Raw genomic sequence first — 27,635 nt, forward strand, 5'->3', positions numbered from 1 at the left:
TTGAATCCGAGGCAACTGAGCTGAAAAGGAAAATTTACGGCAGAATTCATCGGTACCTTTTCGTCTTTAACTAAAATCCAAATCTGTTTTTCTTAGGGGGTACACTAAATTCAATTGTATATGCCCATAATATGGTACAAAAACGATGAATCTTTGAGGTAAGTAAAATTTGCTGTAATTTTTTACGGACGTGAAATTGACATTAATTTTGACAAGTCAGATGAATGAGAAAGTCACAGTGGATGTTGGATGTTGGATGTCCGTCATGCATGTGAAAACTCGCCCCTTGTTGCTACTCTAAATTTATCTTTTGTACTCAATAGTTGGCATGTGGTGTGCGCTAAACATGTTCATTCAAAATTTGTTAGACGAAGTCGTTCCTTGCAAATGCAAGGACATTTCATACTGCAAAATTGAAGTTCATCAAAACGTTTTGCAGTGCCTGAAATTCTTCCTCCAAGGTTAGACTGCAGCGCAGGACTTGCAATCACAGGAGGTTGTGGGTTCGAATCCCCCAGCTTACTGCTGATTTTGCAATGACTAGAATAAATATTGTCGTCTAGTTTAGTTACTGAACCAGAATTTCTTGATTTGTGTAATTCATAATTTTTTATAGACGATAAACCAATGTTTGTATGAGAGAGATTGGCTGTTGCTACTCCTACTAGAACTAAGCGGTTTCGTTTCGCTATCGTCTCCCGTAACCTCATAGACGTACATCTCTCTTTTTTGGTTCTTTTATACAGTTTTAATTTTGGCTACGCAAATTTCTTTTTTTCTCTCTTTTTGTCTAGCCAAAATTAGGCTCTATGTGTCCTTTGAACTCTCATTGGCCCTGGGGGCGACAGAAAATCCACTCCGCAATCTCAAAAATTGTTAAAAATGATAAATTCTTACCGTAATTCAGTCCCCAACTGCTCCGTTTTACCACTATACTACACTATAAATGCCGATTGTCCCCGACCATGCACGTGCTTTTTTCCCAGGACAAACGTGGAGAATTATCTGCACACGTTCGTCCTGGAAAGAAAAAATACCCAATCTGTGCTTTGTGTACAAAACATATGGACACGCGTCTGGAAACTACGAAGAGTGTGTTTCGCGTCTGGGAACCACGAAGAGTGTGTCAAACAATCACGCAAGCGTCAAAATGGCTTGTTGGCCCCAACAAAATGTAGCGGAACATAGCGATCATTTGCGTTGTGTATTTTTAAATGTGCCAAAATACGCAAAGAAAACATATTTTTATACACTGAGTTTCTGAGAAAACCCATCTTAAAATCGCGAAAACCAAATTTTAAAAAACAAACAAATAAAGCACAAAATAATCATAAATGATGCAGAAATCCTGATTTAGTACAAGGTTCGAAGTTAGAAGTCACTTGTTAGAAGGTACAAAGTGTCTAATGTACGAAGTGTCCAAAGTCACTTCGTACCTTGCAAAGGTGCGAAGTGTCTAGGGTACGAAGTGGCAAAGGTACGAAGTGTCCTGACACCTTCTTCTAAAAAAGGAATTCACAAGTATTTTCTGAATATTATAAAAAAGAACTAAATTACTTTTTGGAAAGCTTACTTTAGATGTAAACACCAGTGTTGTCACTACTTCTAGACCTAGAACTATGAGGTTCGTTCTGCAATCGTCTCCACAAGACAATAGTGTAACAAACCCCATAGTTCTAGGATTATGTTGTCACCAGCCCAAATTTAGTACCGGTCGGTAAAGGTTTTAGCAAGGCAAAGTCCCGGCCAGGTAGGTCTGAGTGTCGGTAGGCCCAACCGGCACCGACCCGTGTAGCGACATCGGTGGTAGACACAACCGTCCTTTGTTGGCAAGAAAATACTGCCAGTTGTCAATAGCCATTGTGTAAGTCATCATTTGAACATAACTACACAGGCATGACTTGAGGTATTTTTATTCAATTAAAAAAAAGAACGTTCGACTTGTCCGAGTTTACTCTGTGGTCCAGTATAAAATTAAAAAAACCTGAACTAGGGTTTGGCTAATTTTGTACTAATTGGGGTGCAACCCTATCAACAAGCTTCAATAAAGTTTCCAGGATCGTTGCTAATTATGTAATTTTGTTTTACAGGTACTATTCTTTGAGTTGAATTCATTTTTCTTAGTCAGCCATCATGTCTCTCTTCAAGGCTAGAGACTGGTGGTCTCACAATATTGGATCGGCTGATGCGTTTGATCAAGGCAGCTTATGTGTGGCTAATATCGACAATAGCCCTTCACAACTCGGTAAAAAATTATGTAAAATGTGTTGAGGGAATTGCTGGGTTACTTTAAAGGGTCTGGGTACTTTTTGTAGGACACAAAACACAATCTCCACAAACTTACATCAAACTCACACAGTTTGAAGATAATGATGGTAGAAAGCTTCCCTTAAAATTACTTGCTGGGGTAGTTTTTAAAATGAATGAGTAAAATAAATCACCAAAATAATTGTTGTCTCTAAATACTAAAATTTATTTTGGCATGTAAAATATATTTTTGTCACATTGTTTTACTAATTTCTCAAAAACTACAGCACCGTCTACTGTCATTATCTTCAAACAGTGTAAGTTTGATGTAAATCTGTGGACATTGTGTTTTTTTTTGTTACAAAAAGTACCCAGACCCTTTAAGGGCAGGGTGCTGGGGTATTCCAAAAACTATTGACCATAACAACTGCTTGGTAGCAAGCACTGCAACTGTTAATATTTTGAGAATGTCTTCTGTAATTGAAGTATTCAATATGGTTTTGCTTAAACTTGTCGTCCAAATCTGAGATACGCTTCATGCATGAATCGATTCTGAGATATCTGAGGGTTGGTGTTCGTTCTGGATGGATGTGATGTTCTTGTGAAAATACTGGGTTGCTGTTCTCTCAACAAGTAATGGTGTTCAGCTGAAACTGATACTATAAATTAGCATTACTTTGACAAAATCCAATCAATGACCCAACCTTAAACTGATACTGTTGCTGATTAGGATCCTGTCAGAAACTGCTTTAAAAATCCCCAAATCCAAGCAATGTTTTGGGAATTTTTTAACCTTTGAGCAAGACTCTTCAAGGGTTGAAACTTGATGCCATTAACCAAATATTGTTTTCCATTCATACTATCTCATGTTGGTCGGTAAGCACTTTGCGGTCAGGTTGGTGTAGTGGTGTCTCGCCCCGCCTTCCAAATCTGGAACCCCGGTTCCAATCCCAATCGGGGGCACTATGTGGATTGGGGTTTTCAGTCCCTACTTGACTGTGTGAGGTTTCCCTGGAATAATTCTCTGTATTTTTGTATCCCACATCTCAAACTAAAATTCTTCATTGTCGTCTCTCTTCTCACTTGACTCTAAAAAGAGCATGCCGTTGACAGATATCCAAAATCTATTTTTGGGGACAAAAATCGGGCCATGTAAAATTAACCATTGAGAAAATTGCTTGCCAAATCAAGTGCTTATAAATCATACGTACTCAGTGTGATGTTTTTTTTTTCTCTGAACAGATAAAGTGATCGTGGGTGGCTTCAATGGTATCTTGCGTATTTATCAGCCCAAAGGCTCTAGGGGTGAGGCTAACAAGGCAGAGGAAGTCCTACTGGAGACGCAGTTACCCCAGCCGATCCTTCAAGTGGAAGCAGGACGATTTGTCTCGTGAGTTTCCCATAAATCAAAGTTAAGGCTGTAGTAGTGTTTACTTGTGTGAGTAGTGTCGAGGTCGCAACTATTGCTTGTTATATCCAGTCGTGACTACCGCTTGTCAACTTCCCGGTGTGATTATGGATGTGACATGTTAACAAAGTTTAGCTAATATTTAAACCGTCATTTAAAGGAAAGGCACCAATTGGTAATTGTCAAAGACCAGTCTTCTCACTTGGTGTATCCCGTCATAACCATAAAATAACAAGCCTGTGACAATTTGGGCTCAATTGGTCATCGAAGTTGCAAGAAAATGATGAAAGAAAAAACACCCTTGTTGGACGAAATTGTGTGCCTTCAGAAAAGAATAAAAGACTTCTAGCTAGAAGTCTTTTATTATTTTAGTGAGAAATTACCTCTTTCTCAAAAACTACGTTACTTCAGAGGGAGTCATTTCCCACAATGTTTTATACTATCAACAGCTCTTCAATGCTTGTTACCAAGTCAGTTTTCAAGTTAATATTTGTTTTGAGTAATTACCAAACGTGTACTACCCTTTAATAGCCTTTAAAACCAAGAATGAAAGCTCCCCTTTACACTGTTACTACCCCTTTGCATCATGCGTAAGCTTTCCTCAACCCATCTCTACACCTTAGAAAAATGCAGCACAGACAGCAAAATGTTGCTTCTCAATCACATCTACAATCATCACCCACATCGGGACACATTAACTTCGGGGTGATAAGAAGTACATAAGTTTCCTACCAAAGTACGCAAGTGCCATACCTGCCCCACATTCCAGTGACTCAGAAATTGTAACTCAAGTCCAATGTGCTAGATGGCATAGTCTATTGACCCATTTCACCTGACGTCATCAGCAGAAAAATCTTGAATGCACCATACTGGTGGGCAATTTCACTGTGCGTTTTTATATTAACTCTATGCTGCGCGTTATGCAGTGAAAGTGTGCATTTTAGGCGACGCGGGTTTAATACACGTAAACCTAACTGCCCACCAACATGGTGAGCGTGGCATTGGTCGCCGCGTGTGATACGCGTGCAAGGGGTCAATACACACTTTAATTGCATCTGATGAAGTTCCTGTTGCTACGAAAGCTTATGCAGTTTGTTTGATGTAATTAGTTAGTCTTACAGTGGCTGCCACCATCTTCCTTGTTTCACGCTGAAAGAGTGACAGGAGTAATGTCTTCTTCTTGTCACAATTATAACAAATTTGGAATAAATGAATGAAAAACAATCTGTATACACTATTTCAAAGATGCTGTGCTTAAAGACACTGGACACTATTGGTAATTGTCAAAGACTAGTCTTCACAGTTAGTGTATCTCAACATATGCATAAAAACTGTTAAAATTTGAGCTCAATCGTTCGTCGAAAGAAAAAAGGCCCTTGTCGCTCCATGGTCAAACGAAGTTGTGTGCTTTCAGATGTTTGATTTCGAGACCTCAAATTCTAAATCTGAGGTCTCGAAATCAAATTCGTGGAAAATCACTTCCTTCTCGAAAACTACGTCACTTCAGAGGGAGCTGTTTCTCACAATGTTTTACCCCAACAACCTCTCCCCATTACTCGTATTCCAGAAAGGTTTGACGTTAATAATTATTTTGAGTAATTACCAATAGTGTCCACTGCCTATAAGGTAAAGTCCAGCATATACCTCATAGACAATGACTCTATGTTTCATCCCAGTTCTTTTCACAAACTGGGGGAAATCCAGAATGATCTTTGAGAAATTCTTATTATAGCTCCCTAATTACAAACATTTCATGACATTTTTCATTGGACCGGAGAACATCCTTTATAGAAATGAAAAAACAAAACAGGTTAAAGCTTTTCAATTCGAGGCTGTTCCCCAGAAGTGTTATTTAGAGTTTTCAGGGTTGTTTTTGTTTTATTTCAGTGTCTCTGAGAATCTTCATCTTGCTGTACTTCATCCAAGGAAACTGACCGTGTACAGCATATCTGGTGAGTAAAACCCGTTCCAGACAGGTGCTCCAGAGTTGCGCCAAACCTAACAGATTGGGATCGACTCTAGGTCGACCCAAATAACTTTTTGTTTCAGACAGGTGAACTTAACATAACATTTACACTGGCTCGGCTCATGACAAACTGGCGTCTGAAACCAAGGCGCTCCAGAGTCGTTACGAACAACTGCAACAGTCAATCTTTTGAATTCTAGTGCGCCAGTCGCACTTTTCATGTACTTAATTCAGAATTTGGTTTGGCGCGATACTAGAGCGCATGTCTGAAACAGGTGCAAGATGTTGACATTCTCCCAATAATTTGTAACGACTTAAAAAATTTAATACAATGTTAAATTTGCATCGGGGATAAAGAATATTCATTTTGGTTTTTACCCATATACACCGATGTTTGTTGTTGAGTTGTGGGTATGAATCCCGTGACCAAGTAATATGCATGTGATTTTTTTTTCACAGTGCTAACAAACATCAGAGTATATTGGTAAAAAAATTAAAAAATTCTTTATCCTCTATGCAAATTTGACATCTATTAAAGCGTTTGCAGTACCCGCTGCTAAAACATGGGATTCAAACTGCCTCTAGCTATCGGCATTCTCGGTGGTCTAGTTGGTATGACACTGCTCTAGAATTGGGTTCAAATCCCACCCGAGTAATATGCCTAGGTGTTTTTTTTTTCACAGATTTCTGGAAAGTACCGAGTATATAGTGCTACAACAAACATCGGTGTATATGGGTAAAATCCAAAATTAATGTACTTAAAAGATGCTAGTTTTGTTTAAACTGTTATAAATTTTGGTGTACTTTGGTCATGTTTTTGATTAGGTACAACTGGTGTAGTGGAACATGGCAGTCAGTATCACTTGAAGATTATATACGAGCACAACTTACAGCGGACTGCCTTCAGCCTGGTTGTCGGACCTTTTGGTGGTGTCAAAGGTAACTGTAAGAAATGATCAGTAGGGTTTGAATTTTACACTCGACCGCAGACTCAATGCCAGTGATTATTAGCATCAGGGGCCCAATTTCATAGAGCTGCTTAGCACAAAAATTTGCTAAGCATGAAATTTCTTCCTTGATAAAAACAGGATTACCAGCCAAATTTCCACTTGATTTTCAGGATAAGCAAACAACAGCTGAATGCAACAAATGGAAATTGTGATTGGTAGTCCTGTTTTTATCAAGGAAGAAATTTCCTGCTAAGCAAATTTGTGTGCTTAGCAGCTATATAAAACTGGGCACAGGCCTGTAAATTCTTGACAAGTCCATTGGTCTTGGGATTGTGTGCAAATGTTGACTTTCAGTTTGATAGATATAATTCTGTTGTTTATTGAAGAATACCTACCCATAATAGAAATTAAATAAATCTTGTTGCCTTTTTTATTTTAAACTCAAACAATTCAATTGTACAGCAGTTATTTGTTAGGGCTAGAAGGCTCAGTTTGTACAGCGCCAGCACATTAATCCAGAGGTCATAGGTTCAAATCCATCTAGTAAATTTATTTTTGTTCGACCCCAAATTCTATCAAATTTTCCCAACCAGTTTCCCTCATGGTTTATGTACTTTTTTAAATTTTTTACTTCTTCCGATTATTTTGCCCTTTTGAAAAATCTGAAAAAATTGCAATCAAATACCCTGATATGTCTATAAGAGCCTACACGATATGTGCATGTAAGTCAGTCCTTTGACTCTAGAAAATATTCGACCCCAAATTCCATCAAATTTTCCCAGCCAGCTTCCCTCATGGTTTATTTACTTTTTTTTCTTCTTCCGATTATTTTGCTCTTGGAAAAATCTGGAAAAAGATGTGATTAACAGCCTGGTATGTCTATTAAAGCCTACATGATATGTAGGTCAGTCCTTTGCCTCTAGAAAATATTCCTACTTTTTTTCCAATGACCAAATATCATGTCTGTTTTCAGTCTGCAACATCTAATTCTATATATAAAAAAACTGTGATTAAATAGCTTGATATGTTTATTAGAGCCTACATGATAATGTACATGTAGGTCAGCCCTTGAACTCAATAAAGTATTCCTACTTTTTTTTCCAATGACCAAAAATTTTGGCTGTAAGAAGTAACTACAAATACTAAATAGTAAACTTGCGCGTACAACTATGTATTATATCTCTGTTGAGGGAGTGTTGGCTCTGAAAAGAGCCGGTGTGGTCTCGACGTTTCAAACAGTATACTTTTGCTCGTCTTCAGGAGAATGCTGGACTACTGTTAGTGGTGGAGCTTAAGTAGGGCCAGGGGGATGCACATTTGGGCGGGAAGGATCCAAGCTGTTCTTGGCAGGTGACGCGTGTGAGTTGGTTGCTGCCTGTAATTGATTTGTAACAGCTAATTTTATTTATCTTTTATTCGGCAGGTAAAGATTTCTTATGTATCCAGTCCATGGACGGCGCGGTCTCCTTCTTTGAGCAGGAGAGTTTCTCCTTCAGCCGGTTCCTGCCGGGGTTCCTCCTGCCCGGGCCGATCAGATACGTCCCTCGGACCGACTCCTTCATCACCGTATCGTCAACCTGGCAGGTTGAGAGTTATAAGTACCAGGTGCTCGCCGTGGCTACAGATGTGAAATCCAAAGCTGAGTCTCAGTCAATCACATCTGGGAAAAGAATCACTGTGAGTAAATTTAAGGCACTGGACATTCTTAGCATACAAAACTTACTTGGTAACGATCAATGGAGAGCTGTTGATAGTATAAAACATTATGAAAAGCGGCTCTCTCTGAAGAAACAAAGTTTTTGAGAAAGCGAAATTTTGTCAGTCAAATTTCAAAAGACTTTTTTCTTTTTTCAGACATATGAAAGCGCACAAATTTGTGCAACTAGAGTGTTTTTCTTTCATTATTCTCTTGCAACTTCGATGACCATTTGAGTCTAAATTTTTACAGATTTGTTATTTCATGCTTATGTTGGGATACACCAATTGAGAATACTAGTCTTTAAAAAGGTGACCAGAGGCTTGTGAATGGTCAGTGCATACAATACCAGAAACTTGTGATTGGCTAATGCACACATCATAATAGTACTATATTGTCCTGATTGGTTTATTTTGATGGCAGATGGACTGGTCATACAACCTTGGGGAGGCAGCTCTGGACCTCAGTGTAACAACGTCAACGCAGGGGTCAACATCAATCATGGTTCTTGGTAAGTCATACCAACCTTTACAGAACTCAAGAGTATTTTGGGTAGCCAGGCATTTGGAAGCCAATTATATTGTTTTTTTGATGGAGTAAATTGCATTGGAGACTGCCATGCCCTAATAGAGGACCTCGACCACTCAACTACATCGACGTGATCGGGACAGATACGGAGGCTGAAATCGTGGACCTTACAAACAAGATGAGGGATAAACACCTCTGGCGTGACGCTGTGCATGGAATCTGGGTTGCGACCGCTAAATGATGATGATGACATTGCATTGTTTTTTAAAGTTTTCATGGGCTCTTGAACTTTTCTGCTACCTGTCAATTTATATCATCCGCTGTGGTTTTGAATAAGGGACTAAAAGAGTGGCACGAGGTCTTAATCGGCCAATTAAAACCGAAGGTGAGGGCCTTTATTGCACGGCCTTGACCCTGCAAGGTTTTAAACCATCGTTCAAGACTGAGACACTTCTTTTTTATTTAATCCCATTCATAAATACCGTGATAAATTTGCCGTCAAAAATATCCATGAACCTTTAAAAGTTGAGAACAAATCTGATACTTTAGCCTAAGCTCACCTTGACTCTGCATTGAACATCTATCAATGTTAAGCACTAAGCAGCTCCTTGCGCAAGTTAAGATTTTGTGCGCTTAAGTTTTAAGTTATCGGACACAAGTTTTGAGCTTGCGCGAACCAAATATGCAACCGCTGTACTATACACATAGCAATAGCAGCTTCTTGGTAGATAGACAATGCACAATATATACAGTATAGGTTGCTATTGTAACAAATGTTGACTGAATAACAAAGACTTGAAATGCGCACATATCCAGCCTGCTGGGTGTTCAATGCCCATGCTATGGTTTCAACTGATACTCCCTCGGTGACTCCCATAGTATAGCACGTCCTTAGCAACACCATCAGCAACAGTCATTAGCTGTAGCGCCTAATTTGGATACGGCCTTTGTTTTAAAACCATACCTTTTGAAGTAGTAAATATTTGAATATGAACAAATAAACCCAATATTTCTTTGTTTTTGTTTGACTACCCCAGGCGAGCGATCCATTGTCTGTTTGAAAGACACAGGTGCAATCAAATTCATGAAGAAATTGGAATACAGTCCGAGCTGTTTCTTCCCTCATGGAACTTGTGAGTATCTGAATTTCGTTTTATAGGTCATTTCATAAAAAGTGTGCATAATGGAAACGCTAAACTGAAGTTTGTGGTTAGGTAACTTCCAGAATTATCTATTGTTATTGGTAGAAAGTTTTTCTTACTTATGAATTTTAATTTTTTGTCTTTCCCAATTTGAGACTCTATCTACACCTGATTGGTGTTGTAACTCCTCATCAGTTTTACAACAGATATGAAAAGCTAATTGTTGAATTATGAGACCCATTTTTAATAGCATAACCATTTTATATTATAACGTTTCAATTGGGGTGAGCAAGTGGGGGCAACGCAAAGAGTTTGTTTGTTGGGGTGTTGTTGTTTTTTGCTTTGAGTTATTGGGGGCTAATTAATGTATCAAACTATTCATTTGTGCACTTTAAAATCTCATTTGGGGTGAGGGCAAAAATGGTCAAGAGTTCTGATGAATGGGAACTGGGGGGGGGGCTTTTCGATATGAGTTCTGGAGAAAACAAACTCGGATATGATTCAAACCCAAAGCCCTCTTCACGCTGTTCATCAATCAATCAATCAATTGTTTAATTTATAAGGCGCTACTCCAACAGTCGTTGCTCATAGAGCCATACAGTAGGCTTTTGAAAAAAGATGAGATTTAAGCAAGGTTTTGAAAATTGCTAATGAAGAAGATTGCCTGATTATCTGAGGAAGATGATTCCACATCCTTGGTGCTGCGATAAAAAAGGCACGATCCCCCCATGTGTATTTCATACATTCTCTGTCAATTATTTGTTTGCAAATGGAAACAATTAAAGAAAGTGATGACTGTGGAATTTGTTCTTCTCTGTCCCTCTCCCTGTCTGTGTCCAGCCTTGGAGACAAGTATCACTTACATGGTGGCAACGCATACTAGTCAGCTGTTGATATACCAGGATGCTACACTGAAATGGGCATCCAAGCTGGAACATATACCTGTGGCCATTAGAGTTGGCCAATTCCAGTAAGTAAAGGATTGGGGATTTTATGCAAGTATGATCCGAAACCTTGCATGGTGGGAGTATAATTGGGTGAAGGTTTGTGGTAGCACCATGTGAAAATCTCTTTTTAGTTGTGTTGATTCTGAAGAGAACCGATGGTTGATAACTCTTTGATTATATGCAAAGGAGTTTTGTTTTTCAGATGAGAGACTTGTTGATAGAAGTATTGTCACACTTAAGGCTATTGGTCAGAACTAATCAAATTCCATTTAGTGACCTAAGGTTCTTATGTTTTGCTTTTGCATTCTGGGAGGTTGAGGAAGCCCAAAATTATCTCTAACAAGCAATGCTTTCTAGGTTTGTGTTCTAAACTTGGTAGTGATACCTGGGTACAGGGCAGCCAATGGTTGTATGGCTTCTGACTAGCAACCCGAACGGAGGTTTTGACAAAATAGGGGTAAGTAGCTCAGTTGGTAGAGTGCCGCCACGTTAATCAGGAGGTCCTTGGTTGAAATCCTGCTCTATTCAATATTCCTTTGTCCAACCCACAAAAAGCAACACACATTGTTTTCAAAAGAGAAGAATCCATTTTATAGATGTCTGTTCTCATAACAAGTAATGTCAGATTAATGAAGACATTTTGAGTGCCCAGTTTCTGTCCACTACTTACCAATGAATCATGCCCTTTCAACCCATAAAATAACATGGTTTAGAGGGCGCTGTAAGGGCAGAAGTCCGTAGTAAGTAGCACCACAAAGTTGGGCTCTTGGGTATTATAAAGGTTTCCATATTGTAAAGAAATTGCGAGCTGTGTTTGTTTCCTTTCAAAGACAACTATTGTAGTAGACTACTCCTAGTATTTATAACTACGAAGAGCACTCAAAGCATTTGTTGTGAGCTGAGTTACATTACATGCCACTGTAATGTAAACATGAGCTAAACATAGCAGCGCCCATGGGCGTGCTTTGTGAAGTCACTAACAACCAAAATAGAAAAGTAGGATTTGAAACTTTGCATGGTGGAAATACAGTATGGAAAGGTTTGCGGTGACACCATGTTATGATCTGTAATGAGTTGGGGTGGTTCTGAAAAGAACTGTTAGTTTAACTCGATGTTTCGATCAGTATGCTCCAGAAGACAATCAGAGCATACTGATCGAAACGTTGAGTTAAACCAACGGTTCTTTTCAGAACCACCCCAACTCATTAGAGATAGTCATTATGTGGTGTTACTGCAAACCTTTCCAAATCAAAATAGACTTGTACAGTCCTGACATCTATACATTTTTTTCCCCGTATTGCTTTGCAGAGATCTGAAGGGCGTGATGACGACACTGGACGACCAGGGTCATCTGGTGTGCTCCTACCTCGGCACCGACCCATCCATGTTTGTCACCCCCACCACCGAGTCGCGCGACATCAATTACGAGGAGCAGGATGTAGAGATGAAGAAACTACAGAGAGCCATCAAGGATTCTGCCTCAAAACAAAGTAAGAGGCTTCCAAGGTCAAATTCAAATCCAAGGAAAAATGTTCACTCTATAATCCATCCTTACGTCTGTCAAAACAGAACTGGTTTTTTTTTAGGTCTTGGATTATGTCACATTTGCAAAGAGTTTCATTCCAGGGTTTATTTGAAATCTCACTTGATTGTACCTTCCAGTGTTGTAACCAAGTCATTTTTCCTCAAGTCAAGTCACATAAGGTTTCCAAAATAAGTCCACTCTCATTAAATTGTGACAAACTTAAGTAAACCAAATTTTGTTGTTGACTACCTTTGTTTCGCCCGAATATAACCAAATATTTATTGATACCTCGCCATGCATTGCCTCAAATCCAAAGTACTTATCATGTGGTTTTGTGGTGATTGTTTTCCAGATTTGCTGCCCAAGAAGGTCGATGAGGAAGAGTTGAGGTTAGAGGTCATTGTGCCGCCCAATCTAGATAGCACATCGGTAAGTTGAACCAATCAAGTCACAAATAAAATCACAAGATGACATGGCCTCCCAGAGGTTGTCTGCAACACTCATCAAAAATTAAAATTTGAAGAAAAAAAACCAGACATGATATTCTTCCTATACTTTGGACTGTTTTCTGATTTTTTTTTGCCCTTGCAAAAATCTGAAAAACTATATTTGGTCAAGTAAGAAGTAAATGGAAAAGAATTGTTTTGCATTATTATTCATACAAGTCATGCATTCGTCAGTTTTTTAAAATCTAAATTGAATGCCAGTCGGAGTGACTTCATTTTTCTTTTGTGCATGTTGGCATCACTGAGTGATGGTCTGTGCAGACCGACGTACATTTTACACTGAATACAATCTGCAAGCATATTGATTGTAGTACTACTGGCAAACTTTGTTGAACAGAAGTGCTCCATAAATTATTTTGGAGAAAAGTACAGTTTAAGATTTTAACCGCTTTTCAACACAAATTACGTTTGATTTTCAACTCTTTGCGCCAAATGCCTGCCAATAACAACTCTTTATATTTATATATTTATTTCATTTCTCGGGACTAAAAAGTACAATAATGCACACGCCGCACCGGTATAGCTATTGCCAGTAACCCCAACTTTATTTTTGTGTGTGCCCAAAAAAATTCCAAAAGGTGTACAAGTATTTCACAGAGGGAGCAACGGTAAGACACTGCACTGCATGTAACAGACAAACAACAGCATGGTTTGATGTGTTTTGCATAACATACATATTCATGTAAACTAACCTTGGATGGTGGTGGAACCTATTCTTTACTGTGCACAAGTTCATGAATGATACTGAATAATGCAGTGACCACAGGTTGATTATGCTTAATGTGCAGCTGTGATTGGCTGGTAAACCTTATGATGTAGGGCATCATTTGCATCTTTTTTGAATAACTGCATACATTTGCATGTAAAATAGTCATCTCTGGATAAATGAACCCATAACAGTTTGGTTGGTCAGAGCTACCTTTTCCTTGGATCAGTAACACTCCTTTCCCTCCCTCCTAAAATATGTTTTATAATATTTTTATTTATTTATTATTGTACCTTGGCACAAAAAGATAAGGAAAATCCCAGGGCCACGTGGTAAAATATAAAAATATAAAAGATATGTTACTGTCACACTGATATATACACAATCTACACAACAAGTATTTTCTTTCATGGACCTGCAGATTTTTGACCTAAAGTCATATGGCATATTGACTGTCCATTAATTAATCACCAAACATTTGTTCTCATTCACTTTAACACTCAAATATTTATTCATATTTAATTTAACACAGAGATAACCAACATCTAAACTGACCCATTTATATAAACCATGTAACCTTTATTTATAAAAGGAGTGACCTTGCCAGGGATGTAATTTCTCCGTTTTTAAATGGAATTTCGGTTTAAAAAAACACAAAACATTTAAAGATAAAATTCAAAAAAAATTGAGATATTATAAGTTGTCACACAAGCGCAAGTGGAATAAGAAAAAATATAGCGCTTCTGCTTTGGCCTCCTCGGATATGGGATGCAGACGCCCTTTATTTTTTCCTATTTCCAAAAGCGCGTGTGTGATAATGTATTTATCTTCAAGCAAACTTGGCGCGTGACATAGATATAGAACACACAAGACACAGATAATGATATGGGCCGTGCAAAATTGGTTTATATCACCATTCCATTCTGCAAATCTGATTGGAGGTTTAGCGCGTACTTGAAGATAAAACCATATAATAACGCGGCTTTTAAAACCCAAGATAAATGTATACATGTATTGGGCTTCATTCTCGCAAGTTTTCGAGCTCGGTAGCTTTCGCGTTCAGTTTTTTTTCTAAACAGCCTATCATGTCACTATCTTGTACCTTACAGGGCGTTTTGGGCAGGCAAGATACTTTACAAGTCAAAACCGGAATCTTTACATTTTGTGTTATAATTTCCATGTAAATTCAAGAGTTACAAAAATAAAAGCTGTACACATTTTGAGATGCCATGCCTCCTTTCCTCATATTAAATGATGTAATAATTAGACAGTGCGATCTCCATTAGTTGGAAGTTATGATGTTGTCTTCCGTTGGGCCGTGCACAGATCATGGCCCAATTTCATAGAGCTGCTCAAGCAGAAAATAATGCTTTTTTAAAACAAAATTCTGCTTGGCAAAAAAATGAGCAAGATACCAGTCACAGATTTTACATTGGATTTTAGCTGGTAACCATAATTTTGTTGTGCTTAGCTACTTTTTGGTGCTTAAGCAGCTCTGTAATCGGGCCCATGCCTGCATGAATTCCATGCAGGCTTTTGGCTCTTGTTGTCACAGGTCACATGATCTATTAACATCACATACCCACAGCGATCTCGTGCTAGCAAACTATAGCAAATTACACATCCTATACATTGCAATTGAAAGCACATGGAAAGCACATGTACATGACAGCCATCTACAATCAATACTTAACAAGAGAAAATAGAACTAGCTGTTGCAAACTGCTCACCTTCTTATGTATCAAAAGGACTTACATGTATGGATTAAAGCCATTGGAACCTTTCGGTACAGGGGAAAGAAAAAAAAGTTCACAGATTTACAAATAATTTACAGGGTTTACAGAAGGCAATGGTGAAAGACTTCTCTTGAAATATTAGTCCATGAAATGCTTTACTTTTTGAGAAAACGGTAAAACAATATAAATTCTCGTTAGCGAGAATTACGGATTTATTTTAAACACATGTCATGACACGGCGAAACGCGCGGAAACAAGAGTGGGTTTTCCCGTTATTTTCTCCCGACTCCGAAGACCGATTGAGCCTAAATTTTCACAGGTTTGTTGTTTTATATATAAGTTGTGATACACGAAGTGTGGGACTTGGACAATACTGTTTACCGAAAGTGTATAATGGCTTCAAATGCAAAACAAAGTTAGGGGCCGATGTTTCTAAACAGTACTTACATGTAACAAGATATGTACATGTTTTGTATGGTAAATCGTAACCACTCTTAACAGGTGAAAATTTCTTCATAACATCCTACAATTTACTTATTTGAAACATTCTAACAACTGTGCAAGTTTTGCGCATATTTGAACAACGAGCACGGGACACCTTTGGTAATAATTGTCAAAGACCAGTTTTCTCACTAAATCTGTGAAAAAATTGGACTCAATGATCATCGAAGTAAGTTTTTTTGCTAACAAATGGTGTCCAGTGCCTTCAAATTGCACAAGTTTGTTTCCTTTCCGCGTTAAAGTAATGTACACAAAACCAAAGTGTCCCAAAAATGTTTCAATAGATGTGAAACTTGCATGACCTATTGAGTTTGACTGAGTTGTTCAACTTCTGTGTATATTATATTCTTATTTGCCAAAATCTATTTCCCTTGAGACTTACGGAAGGTTATCTAACCTAAACCTAATTGATTCTTATCTATTTCCTGAACTGTCTGTAAGCTCTCTTTGGTTTTGATTTATCCCCGGCAGAATGCTACGGAAACTGAAGTAGAGGACAGTGACCCCATCCCATCCATCACAGTCAAGGTCAGTTGCCTCATTTCTTATTTTTAATGTTTAAGTAAAATTTTGTTAGTAAAATAAATAAGTTATGTTCAAATGTTCAAGTTTTGATAAGGAAATTTTCCTGTCACAGTGTTTGAGTACGCTTTTTGCAACTCTGGCCAACTTGATATGGACGATTTTTTTTCTTCTTTTCTTTAAACAGACTACTTGTATATTGATGCTGTTTTTTTTAAAGTGGCCAAGTAAATTATAATATTTATTGATAAAGTGCCATGAGCACTTCAGTGTCGATCTCAGCACCTATCGAGACGTCCTCTTTATTATTATCATTAAAGACACTGGACACCTTTGAAAATTGTTAAAGACCAGTCTTCTCACTTGGTGTATCTCAACATATGCACAAATTAACAAACCTGTAAAAATTTGAACTCAATTGGTCGTCGAAGTTGCGAGATAATAATATATACAAAATTTATTTATGATTTTTGTTTGTACAGTTGGTTCTGAAGAGCAACAAAAGTCTACCCAACGTTCGCCTGTTGATCTATTGCCCTTACCCACTCTCTGCTAACCAAAGTACTTTCACCTTCCCATTCATCGGTAAGTATCTGGGTAGAAAGTAGGAAGATTCATTTCTCTTTCTTCCATGGTCACGTAAAATAGCCCAACTAAAAAAATGTTGGTTTTTATTATAAGATAATGTATCTTGGTAATTTGAGTTGCTTTTCCCATTTCAAAGTTTCAAAGGCATACTATGTATGTATCTAAATATATATAACTTTACCTGTTTGGGCCTCTTTTACACGGCTGTCCCGTTTTTATGGCAAACAGCTCGTCTCTGTACTTGCTTTTTTTGGTTAGGCTGATTAAACAATTATAAAGAGTATGGTCAGATACTGCTTTTGCCGAGATGTAGAACAAAGGGCCATTACAACATCTCTTTAGTACTCCTTGCCTGGTGCATGTTTCCCTCTATCATACAACCAGACTGTTTTAAAGCCATTGGACCCTTTCGGTAAACAGTATTGTCCAAGTCCCACACTTTGTGTATCACAACTTATATATAAAATCATAAACCTGTGAAAACTTAAGCTCAATTGGTCATCGGAGTCGGGAGAAAATAACGGGAAAACCCACTCCTGTTTTCGCGCGTTTCGCCGTGTCATGACATGTGTTTATAACAAATCCGTAATTCTCGTTAACGAGAATTTATATTGTTTTACCGTTTTCTCAAAAAGTAAAGCATTTCACGGACTAATATTTCAAGAGAAGTCTTTCACCATTACCTTCTGTAAACCCTGTAAATTATTTGTAAATCTGTGAACTTTTTTTTTTTTTTCTGTACCGAAAGGGTCCAATGGCTTTAAGAGGAATGTCAATTCCTACCTTCAGCTCCCCATTTTCATCTTTAATATTTGTCTTCTTGTAACCCCTTACCAAGATTGGCTTTTAGTCTTTCTTGTAGCCCCTTACCAAAAGTGGCTTTTATTCTTTCTTGTAGCCCCTTACCGAAAGTGGCTTTTAGCCTTGTTTAAGGGGCAAACTTGCATTTTTTCTTCTTCAATTGCCTCATCGATGATAACTATGCATGTTTGTTAGTTTGACTCCTTGTTTGTTTGATTTTTTGTTTGTTTGTTTGTTTGTTTGTAGGTGATGCGTCAGCCCCTTCGAGCGTCTTGGTGTCATTCTTCCTCCGCGGGAACTCTCTCCCAGCTAGTCTTACCGCCTCTGCTATGGCAACATACACAACCCCCAAAGGTAATGTATTTTATTGAATGGCAGACATAATTACAATGATTATACTAGATTTGATTTTGTTTAGCGCTTTATCACGCCCTTAGGGGTGTATCAAAGTGCTCAGTATTTTGTCCTGTAAGGTATGTTGAGCTACGTTTTTGTACGAGACCTATGATTCCTTTGTAGCACCATGTTGGTTTACAGGGTGCTGTGGAGCAAAATGCTGCCGATAACTAGAGCAAGGTAGTCGAAACGTTGAGATCAATTAAGAATTCGCTGTGTGGTAGCGAAGTTAACAATGAGAGTCCCCTCGATCCACTAAGTGAAAGTGGTTGTCCCTTCAGAACTGAGAAGTCTCCCGAATTCCAAAAACTTACTCCCCAGTAGTAGTGCTGGGCGAATAGTGAAATTTTGATATTTCGGATACCGCTGGCCAACTATCCGAAATTAACCGGATATTCAAATTTTGAATGAGATCTTATGGGCGGATTGATATTAGTTTTAGACAGTGTCACTCGGTTCATTCATAAAAATAACTGGATCTAATTTAAAGATGCCAATTTGCTTTTTCTTTTGATCGTGATTGACTCTACGTGAAGAAAAACTTTCGTAATCTTTGAACAAATTACGTCAGAAATGTCATTGTTTTAACTCTTCACGGAGGTGAGCATTGTTAATACTTAATTTACGCTGTTTTATGCTGTCTTAATAGAAGTTTCATAAGGATTCAGACAAAACATTCCTGTCAGTTGTCGCCCGACGTCCGCGGATATTCGGATATTAAAAGAATATCCGGTTACTTGGTTGTAATTACAGAACTATCCAGTTTATAAATAGGTATTCGCGCCTTATGCGGATATCCGGTTAAGAAAAAAAAGGCATTCGCGGTTACGGATAGGAAAACCTATTCGCCATTAACCGGATATTCAAATAATTCGCCCAGGCCTACCCAGTAGTAGAGAAGTCTCTAGAATTTTGAAAAATCTACTTCGCGGTAGTAGAATATATAGCAATAAAAGTTATCAAAAGAACATAATCTACCCAGCCGATATACACATGGTGTCGCCGCAATAACAAATATAAATTGATCCCTCACCATGCCTTGCCTCAAATTCAATGTAAGTCTGTTGATCTTGTAACATTCGCAGGAGCCCCTCGAGTTGTCCGCAGTGACATCGAACTCCCGTTGAAGTTGGTCGTCAAGCCGTGCCCTCCTGTCAAGACTGCCACCTACAAAGTCACCATCGATAGCAACAGAAACGCTGCCAATCTCAATGACATATTTCCAGGTAAAAAACCCCTAAATATATCTCTGGGGCCGATGTCACAAAGCAATAAAATTCATCGCAAGACAAATTTTCAGTACCACCATAGTGATTTGTATTGTAGCATCACGTTGAATTTAGCAACTACGATTGATTTGCAGTTACAATCAATCTTAGATCTTTTGTGAAATTGGCCCCAGATGTGAAATTGGCCCCAGATTCACTTGTTTCAAAAAAGCAACCTACGTCTCGTGTTCTCCGATCATCGTCTACCGCTCACCTGGATTTCAACGCTGGTACTACCACTCGCTTCGGAAAGTGCGCCTGTTCAATTGCTACACCAACTCTCTGGAACATCCTTCCTGTCCACATACGTGCCTCCACTCGATGGACTCATTTAAGACTGAACTCAAAACCCACTTATTTAGATACATCTAAGCTTGTTACAGTTTCAGCTAATTCTCCCACTTTTTATTTTTTATTTTATTTTAATTTTTTATTTTCAGATCTGCTTGGACCCAGTGCTGGAGGCCCGGGTCAAGCTCTTGGTTTTCAGATCATCGGAGGGCCAAAGGTCACCATCCTAGCATCCAAATCATCTCGTAAGTTGATTTACCCAACCGTCAGTAATTGGGATTTAATCTCTTAATGAGTTTGGGTGGTTCTGGAAAGAACCACTGGTTTCAACTCAACATTTCTAACAGTATGCTCTGATCGTCTTCCGGAAGAAGCGACAAAATATTTTTCAAATAAATCTACTGAGCCACTGCACTGATGTCTCTTTAGCGCTTGAAACTTACACTGGACCACAGGCTTGAGGCCAATGTTTTTATAGAGCTGCAAGCCAAAAAATATTGCTTGATTTTTGTATGCTTGGCAGAAATGAGCAGAATTGAACATGTGATATGTTATTTTGGGTGGTATCCCTATTCTGGTAAGCATAATTTCGTTTTCCTTAGCTATAATTTTGTGTTTAAGCAGCTCTATGAAATTGGGCCCAGGTAAGAGGTATTCAGGGTTTAACTTTTGTTGATCAGTTTTTGGGCAATGACATGAATTCCTACTTGCTGTGAATGAAGATGTATGAAATATATTGAGAGAAAAAAAAAGTTTTTGAGGGGAAAAAGGTGAAAATCACAGAGCAATTTTGAGGAGAGCTGTGTAAATTGGTTGTACATTCTAAAGTAATTTTTGTCACACTAAACGAGAGTTATTTTCGGGGAAAATTATTGTACTCAATTATACAAAAACTACAGCACCTCAGCAAGTAATACTTTAAGGGAAGCTTTCTACCATCATTATCTTCAAACTGAGTAAATTTAATGTAAATCTGCGGATGGTTGCGTAATATGTCGTACAAAAAGTACCCAAACCCTTTAATTTATCGCTTGTTTAAAGACAGTGGACACTATGGGTAACTGCCAAAGACCAGTCTTCTCACTTAGTTAATCTAAACATATGCATAAAATGACAAACCTGTGAAAATTTTAGATTAATTGAACGTCAAACTTGCGAGATATGAATGAAATAAAAAATAACCTTGTCACAAGAAGTTGTGTGCTTTCAGATGCTTGATTTTGAGACCTCAAATTCTAAACTTGAGGTCTCGAAATCAAACTCGTTAAAAATACTTCTTACCAAAAACTTAGTTACTTCAGAGGGAGCCGTTTCTCACAATGCTTTATACTATCAACATCTCCCCTTTACTCGTAACCACGTAAGGTTTTATGCTAATAATTATTTTGAGTAATTACCAATAGTGGCCACTGCCTTTAACTTCTGTTGCGGCAAGAAAAAGGTTTGCTAATGTTTGTTGGGTGTGTTGACGTTTCAGAGCGCTACAGGTTGCAGTCTGACGTATTTGAATCCATGTGGCTCATCATGCAGTCCTTCATAGACAGGATCAAGTCCTTCCAGAGAAGCAGTGGAATCAAGGACTTTGAGGTGTCCTATGCAGGGACTATTCCATTAACGGAGTACTTTGAACTCATTGACACCCATTTAGAGGTAAGACTCCATGTTGCAGCAGTCATGGTTTAAGGTGAAAAGGTTTGAATCTCCTTGATCAACTAAAATAATGCTTTTTCTTCAACCCTTTCATGCAGCATGTTTTTAATGGTCAATGGAGCATGAAATGGACCCGTTAAGTGTTTGTTCTTTTTTTGCAAATGGCACCTTCCTACCCCCCCCCAAAAAAAAAAAAACACACTCAAAAACCCTGGTTACAATAGCATGTGGCCATACAAACTATTTTTTCTAAAGGGATTTAAACCAGTCGCTAGCGATCGGTCGGCGTATGAAAGAGTTACAACAGTTTCATTGTGAAAGCTGTGGAAAGGCCATTTACAATTTTAGCAAAGTGTACTTTCTTTAGAAAATCCAGAAGGTGAACATGAATATTTTTAAGAAGTACACCGTTGTGCTTTCCCTATTAATCCAGAAAGGTTAAAAGACTAACTAATTACATAACAACTGCATTGGCTTTTGTAGCAACAATTGCTTCATCTTGCATCTGATGATAGTAGTTGTTGCTACATGTACATACATACAGTACAAACGTACTTACAGGCATTTTTATTCAGCTAAAAAAGCTTATGCAGTTTTTTATTTAATTAGTTAGTCTATAAGTGCTACTACAACCTTTCTTGTTTTATCTGACAAACAAGGCAATCTTTTATTATATAAATCCAAGATATTTATACAGTGCCAGAGTGGGCTCTGAAGTAGGCAATCACGGCATTAGAATAAGTTTTCCTGGTGATGACCATATTGTTTGCTCTCCCTGTAGCTGAGGATAAACGCGGAGCGCTACAAGGAGTTGTTGGATCAGAGAGCTCGGCAGTTCAGGGCTATCCAGCGAAGGTTACTGACAAGATTCAAAGACAAGACACCGTCTCCTTTGTCTAATCTAGACACACTTCTTGATGGGACATACAGACAGGTAAGAATCAAACTATTATCCAGGAAAGTTTTATTTATCAACTGTGAACTAAACATTCAAAAATGTCCCCCCAAAACCAAAGCTCTCTGTGTGGAAAAGGAAGTAGTCATTGCACTTCTCGAAAAATAATTTTGTTTTTTAAAGAAAAGCAAGCACAGAGATAAATTGCATTGCAAACAACGGGATGAAAGTGTAAAAAGAGGCTAAGATAGGACATGTTATATTCATCCCCATGCATAATATGTCTTTGAAACGAAACTTTGAAATGGGAAAAATGTCCTCAACTCTTCCCAGAAATGATTTTCTGTTCACAGATTTCCTCAGGCTTGCAAATGAAATCTTGGTTCAATTTCCAAATATTAGCAGGCCTTAAACTACACTCTTGAATGGGCACAACAATTTTCTTCTGGTAAGGAGCACTTCTTTGAGGAAAATTTAAAAGGCCGCAGCAAAAGCATGGGGCACCACTGCAATTATTATGGGTGCATTTGGTTATTTTGAGCACTGAATTAAGCCCGGTTCACACTTCATGCGAATGCGAAGCGAATTTGACGTCACAACTCTCCTTTTCGCAGGGACATTTGAAAGTGAGTTGAGCAGAGTTGAACTGTTGCAATTTATTCGTTGTGAATTTGTGGTTTAAACATTCGCTTCGCAATCGCAGGAAGTATGAGTGGTCTTTAGTATTGGTAAGGCATGTCATTTCGTACTCTACCAGTTGCCAAGAAAGTCAAAAGCGCAATTTTGGAATTTGATATCTACCAATTTCACCTAAAATCAAATTTGAATTGATATTTCTTGATCCCAGATCTTAAAGTTGGCTGATGGTGTAGAGGAGAACCACAAGGCGTTGGTGCGTTGCTCACTGGGTCTGAGCTGCGCCACTCACATGATCATCACCATCATGAAACTGGCCAATGGGATGACGGATCAAGAGTTTCAGATCCTGAAATCAAGTCTCATGCCTCATGTGGCTTGTGACGGGGAGCAGGTAAAGCAATATAGAAATATTTGTTATCGGCAGACTGAACCTTTGAGTTATAGACCGTATCGAATAACCCCTTTTTTTGCTATGAGAGTCACCATCTTGTAGGGCAGGCTGAAAATTGGGCTTAATCTTTTATGTGAGTTTGGAGAAAAAAGTGAAATGCCATACAAAATTTGTCACATGTAAACAAGTTGCCCTTCAAATTTGGTTGTGATAATGGAAATCAGCTGTTTTTCTTTAGATCTTCAGATACAGCACCTTGTAAACCCAGGGTATAAAACAAATGATCCCATAATTAAAAACCTGCAAATTCTGTCTGGAAATAAATTTTAATTAGTGCTTTGAGATATTCGTAGATAAAGCGCTACATGAAAACTAGTTATTAAAATCGTTATCTCTATGTTTTTCTCGTCAGGGCTGGGAAGAAGCCGTAGATGCCGGTGTAAGCAACCTTCTGCGTACCTGCCTCGCTAAGAAAGCCATAGATCAAGCCGTGAATCCAGCACCATTGACCATGGCCGGCGACGCCTCACGACTCAAGAAACATATCACACAGCTCTCTGAACGCCTCAGTAAAGGAGCCCGTCTGTTTATAGAAGGTCAGACACCACCAGGTCAGTAGCTTTTTATTATTTATTTTTTTGATATTTTGTTTTATGTCGCCTGACACAGGTACCCATTTATACCCCTGGGTGAAGAGAAGCAATTATAGTAATTTATCTTGCTCAAGGACACAAGTCCCATGACGGGGATTCAAACCCACACTCCGGTGACTTAAACCACCAGAACTTGAATTTGATGTTCTTAACCACTCGGTCATGACACCCACCAACTTATTGTAATTTTTCTATTTTTATTATTATTTTTATAGAGGCAAGAACTGAAACGACTCAGCCTAGAAGTCGTCCTACTTCGTCTACTCCGAGGGACTTTGATTCTGAGACATCGGCACCTGACAGGAGTAAAAGGTAAGGATACCTACCATTGGTGTAAGGGTTTAAACAAATTATATTCTTAATCCTCGATGCAAAACTAACATCTATTAAAGGCACTGGCCACTATTGGTAATTACTCAAAAAACTTGTTAGCATACAAACTTACTTGGTAACGAGTAATGGGGAGCTGTTGATAGTATTAAACATTGTGAGAAACGGCTCCCTCTAAAGTAACACAGTTTTTGAGAAAGAAGTAATTTCTCACTAAAATATTTTAAATGATTTTTGGGGTTGAACAAAGAATTGACCCGCCCGGAGATTCCATGGCTGGAGAAAAAGAGACAGAAATAGTTAGGAAACAATGACACTCTTTTTTATTTGGGGTTGAACAAAGACAAATTGACTAGAGTGGGATTGGAACCAACGACCTCCGGATTAACGTGCTGGCGCTCTACCAACTGAGCTATCTAACCCTTTGTTGGCGGTGTCCCTATTTTGTCAATATCTTTGTTCAGGGGTGCCAGTCAGAAGCCATACAACCGTTAACTGCCGTGTAGCCAGGGATCACACCCAAATTACGATACAACCTGGGAAGCGGCAGCAAGGGGATCACCTTAATGGGATGCGAATTTTTGTTTCAGATATCAATATAAACCACAAGGGAAACTGACTGGGTAAATTTAGAAATGATTTTTGGGGGTTGAACAAAGAATTGACTAGAGTGGGATTCGAACCAACGACCTCAGGATTAACGTGCTGGCGCTCTACCAACTGAGCTATGTAACCCTATGTTGGTGGTGTCCCTATTTTGTCAATATCTTTGTTAAAATATTTTAATTGATTACAAGACCTCAGCTGAGGTCTTGAATTCGGGCCAAGCATCTGAAAGCACACAACTTATGCAGCAAGGGTTCTTTTTTTCCATTATTATCTCCCAACTTCGGCGACCAATTGAGTACAAATTTTCACAGGTTTGTTATTTTATGCTTATGTTGAGATACACCAAGTGAGAAGACTGGTCTTTGACAATTACCAAAAGTGTCCAGTGCCTTTAAAGGGTTTTGATACCTTTTGTAGATCAAGTTTTAAGCCATGACATGAATCGCTACTCACTGTGAAAAAAGATGTATGTATTTGATGTAATTTACCTGTATAAGTTTCAGCTTTATTAGTCGTCAAGTTTTGAGAAAAAAAGAAGTGAAATTCACTGGCGATGTGATAACACGACCAAGTAAGGTTTTAAATTGCCGTTTAAGATAAAATCATTACTCTTTTATTCCCACTCATAAAATACCCTTTTTTTTTAAAAGGGTAAGAATGAAGGAAAAACTGTAACTGCACTTGTTTTTTATGTTGCAAAACTACTGCAATGCGGAACAAAATCCAATAGTTTGCATTAATTTTTATCACCCTCAGATTGGAGTTCCGTAAGAGCAGCCAGAAGTCACTAATCAACGAGGAACGTCCCAATCCCGCACCTTTGAGTAACAACATCCATGCAGCGCCAGCTGGCTTACCACCAGGCATTGAAGATCTACCTAGCCCAGGGGGTGAGAACGGTGGCAGTGTGAACAACACAGAGGACTCACCAAGGGGAGGTGGGCTACTAGGCGATCTACCCTCTCTGGGCGGCCCTGGGGTCAGGGGGACAGCTTTACCACCTCTGGGCGGAATGCGTAAGTTACTCACTGGTACTAAGCAGTTTTTACTAAACAGCTGCGAGTGAATGTTGGGGTCTGCTCGAAAATTTCAACAAAAATACCAACTGTTGTGAAGGGGAGTCTATGCTGTTCTAAACAATATTATCAATATTATCGTGAAACTTAAGTGGTCCCAAACATCGGCACAACAGCAGCTTTCTAGTCGGAACAAAAATTATCAACAAAATAGGGAGACCACTCTGGTTTATAACTTGATATTTGAAATAAAAATGTTGCATCCCCTTAAGTTGATCTTCTGGCTGCGGCTTCCCAGGTTGTATCATTAACTTGGGTGTGATCCCTGGCTACAGCTAACGGCTGTACGGCTTCTGAATAGCACCCAAATCAAAGATATTGACAAAATAGGGAGACCAGAGACATAGGGCGAGATAGCTCAGTTGGTACATGTAGAGCGCCGGCATGTTAATCTGGAGGTCATTGGTTAGAATTCCGCTCTAGTAAATTTGTCTTTCTTCAACCCAAAATTAATAGGAATGCCCATGTTTTCTAACTATTTCTGTCTCTTTTGCTCCAGCCATGGAATCCCCGGGCGGCTTACCGGAACTTAAACCGATCAAGAAGAAGAAGAAGAAAAAGACCAAAAGCCCTCGGATCCCGGAGCCTGATCTCGAAGCAGACGACAATTTCTTTGGAGGGACTGGCTCCCCAGAGCCTCTCTCGGTTATGTAAGTCAACAAAGATCAATATGGACTATACTATTGACTGGTGTTATGATATTGGACCTGCCATGTGAGTCATGGTAGCATCAAAGGGCCGGTGTTATAATATTGGACCTGCCATCTGAGTCATGAAACTATCAAAGATCAATGTATACCAAACTTTGGACTGGTGTTATGATATTGGACCTGTCATGTGAGTCAAGGTATCATCAGAGGTCAACATATAACATATTGCGGACTGGTATTATAAATTTGGACGCATATATGCAAAGGTAATGTGACTATGCATTGTAAAAAAAACAAGAAAGGGGTGTAAAAAGTCATAAAGTAATACCGGAATATATGTTTGTAAGAAATGTACTTTAAAACAAGAAAGAGTTAAGAAATTCACACATGCAGATTTTTGCATATTCTGTAAATATTATATTGTGAAATATACCTGAAAACATTGTAGTTTTGTTTAAATTGATATCGTTGACTGCTTTGTTGTATTTGAATACCATTCGTGGTATTTGCTATTCTGATGTAAGTAATAGCAATATCTATTGTAAAGCACGAATGTTTTGCACATAAGCAATATGTGTCTGGTTGTGTTGTCATTTAGCCTTCGAGAAAGACTCTGCTAGGGTCGAAACATCAGGTCATTTACTATTTATAGCACATGTGTATTATTAGTATTTGTCAAAGACCAGTATCCACACTTGATGTGACCAAATACAGAAAAAAAAGTGGAAGTAAACTTAATTTTTTGCACTTTTTTCTAACATTAAGTTTTGGACTTGCAAGATCAAAACTAATTGTTTATTTTTCAAAAACTTGCATTTCAAGCAAAAATATTCCAAAGGGAGTTTCCCACCATGATAATCTTTGTACCATGTTAGTTGTGTGCAAATCTGTGAACATTTATGTTTACTCTTACCAGTGCTATGTACACCCTTTAAAGACACTGGACACTATTGGTAATTGTCAAAGACCACTCTTCTCACTTGGTGTATCTCAACATATGCACAAAATAACAAACCTG

At 38.5% G+C, this 27,635-nt stretch overlaps 1 protein-coding gene across 2 annotated transcripts; it reads left to right on the forward strand.

Moving 5' to 3' along the window:
* On the forward strand, window positions 1-27,607 carry LOC117291788 (protein PTHB1-like). 2 transcript variants are annotated; one of them, XM_033773697.1, is made up of 24 exons: window positions 1-158; window positions 2,091-2,245; window positions 3,490-3,637; window positions 5,543-5,607; window positions 6,447-6,560; window positions 7,995-8,248; window positions 8,691-8,778; window positions 9,833-9,928; window positions 10,778-10,907; window positions 12,193-12,374; window positions 12,762-12,838; window positions 13,494-13,523; window positions 16,330-16,386; window positions 16,863-16,965; window positions 18,016-18,123; window positions 19,251-19,391; window positions 19,874-19,969; window positions 21,202-21,374; window positions 22,156-22,308; window positions 23,117-23,299; window positions 23,712-23,910; window positions 24,168-24,264; window positions 25,648-25,907; window positions 26,467-27,607. In XM_033773697.1, the coding sequence occupies exons 2-24, from the start codon at window positions 2,134-2,136 to the stop codon at window positions 26,619-26,621; spliced, it is 3,021 nt and encodes a 1,006-aa protein (XP_033629588.1). In that variant the 5' UTR covers window positions 1-158; window positions 2,091-2,133; the 3' UTR covers window positions 26,622-27,607. The 2 variants fall into 2 exon arrangements, with proteins under 2 accessions (XP_033629588.1, XP_033629589.1); XM_033773698.1 differs by lacking the exon at window positions 13,494-13,523.
* Window positions 27,608-27,635: the final 28 nt, after the last annotated feature.

This window comes from Asterias rubens, chromosome 6, assembly GCF_902459465.1.
Source record: "Asterias rubens chromosome 6, eAstRub1.3, whole genome shotgun sequence".
NCBI classification, from domain to species: domain Eukaryota; kingdom Metazoa; phylum Echinodermata; class Asteroidea; order Forcipulatida; family Asteriidae; genus Asterias; species Asterias rubens.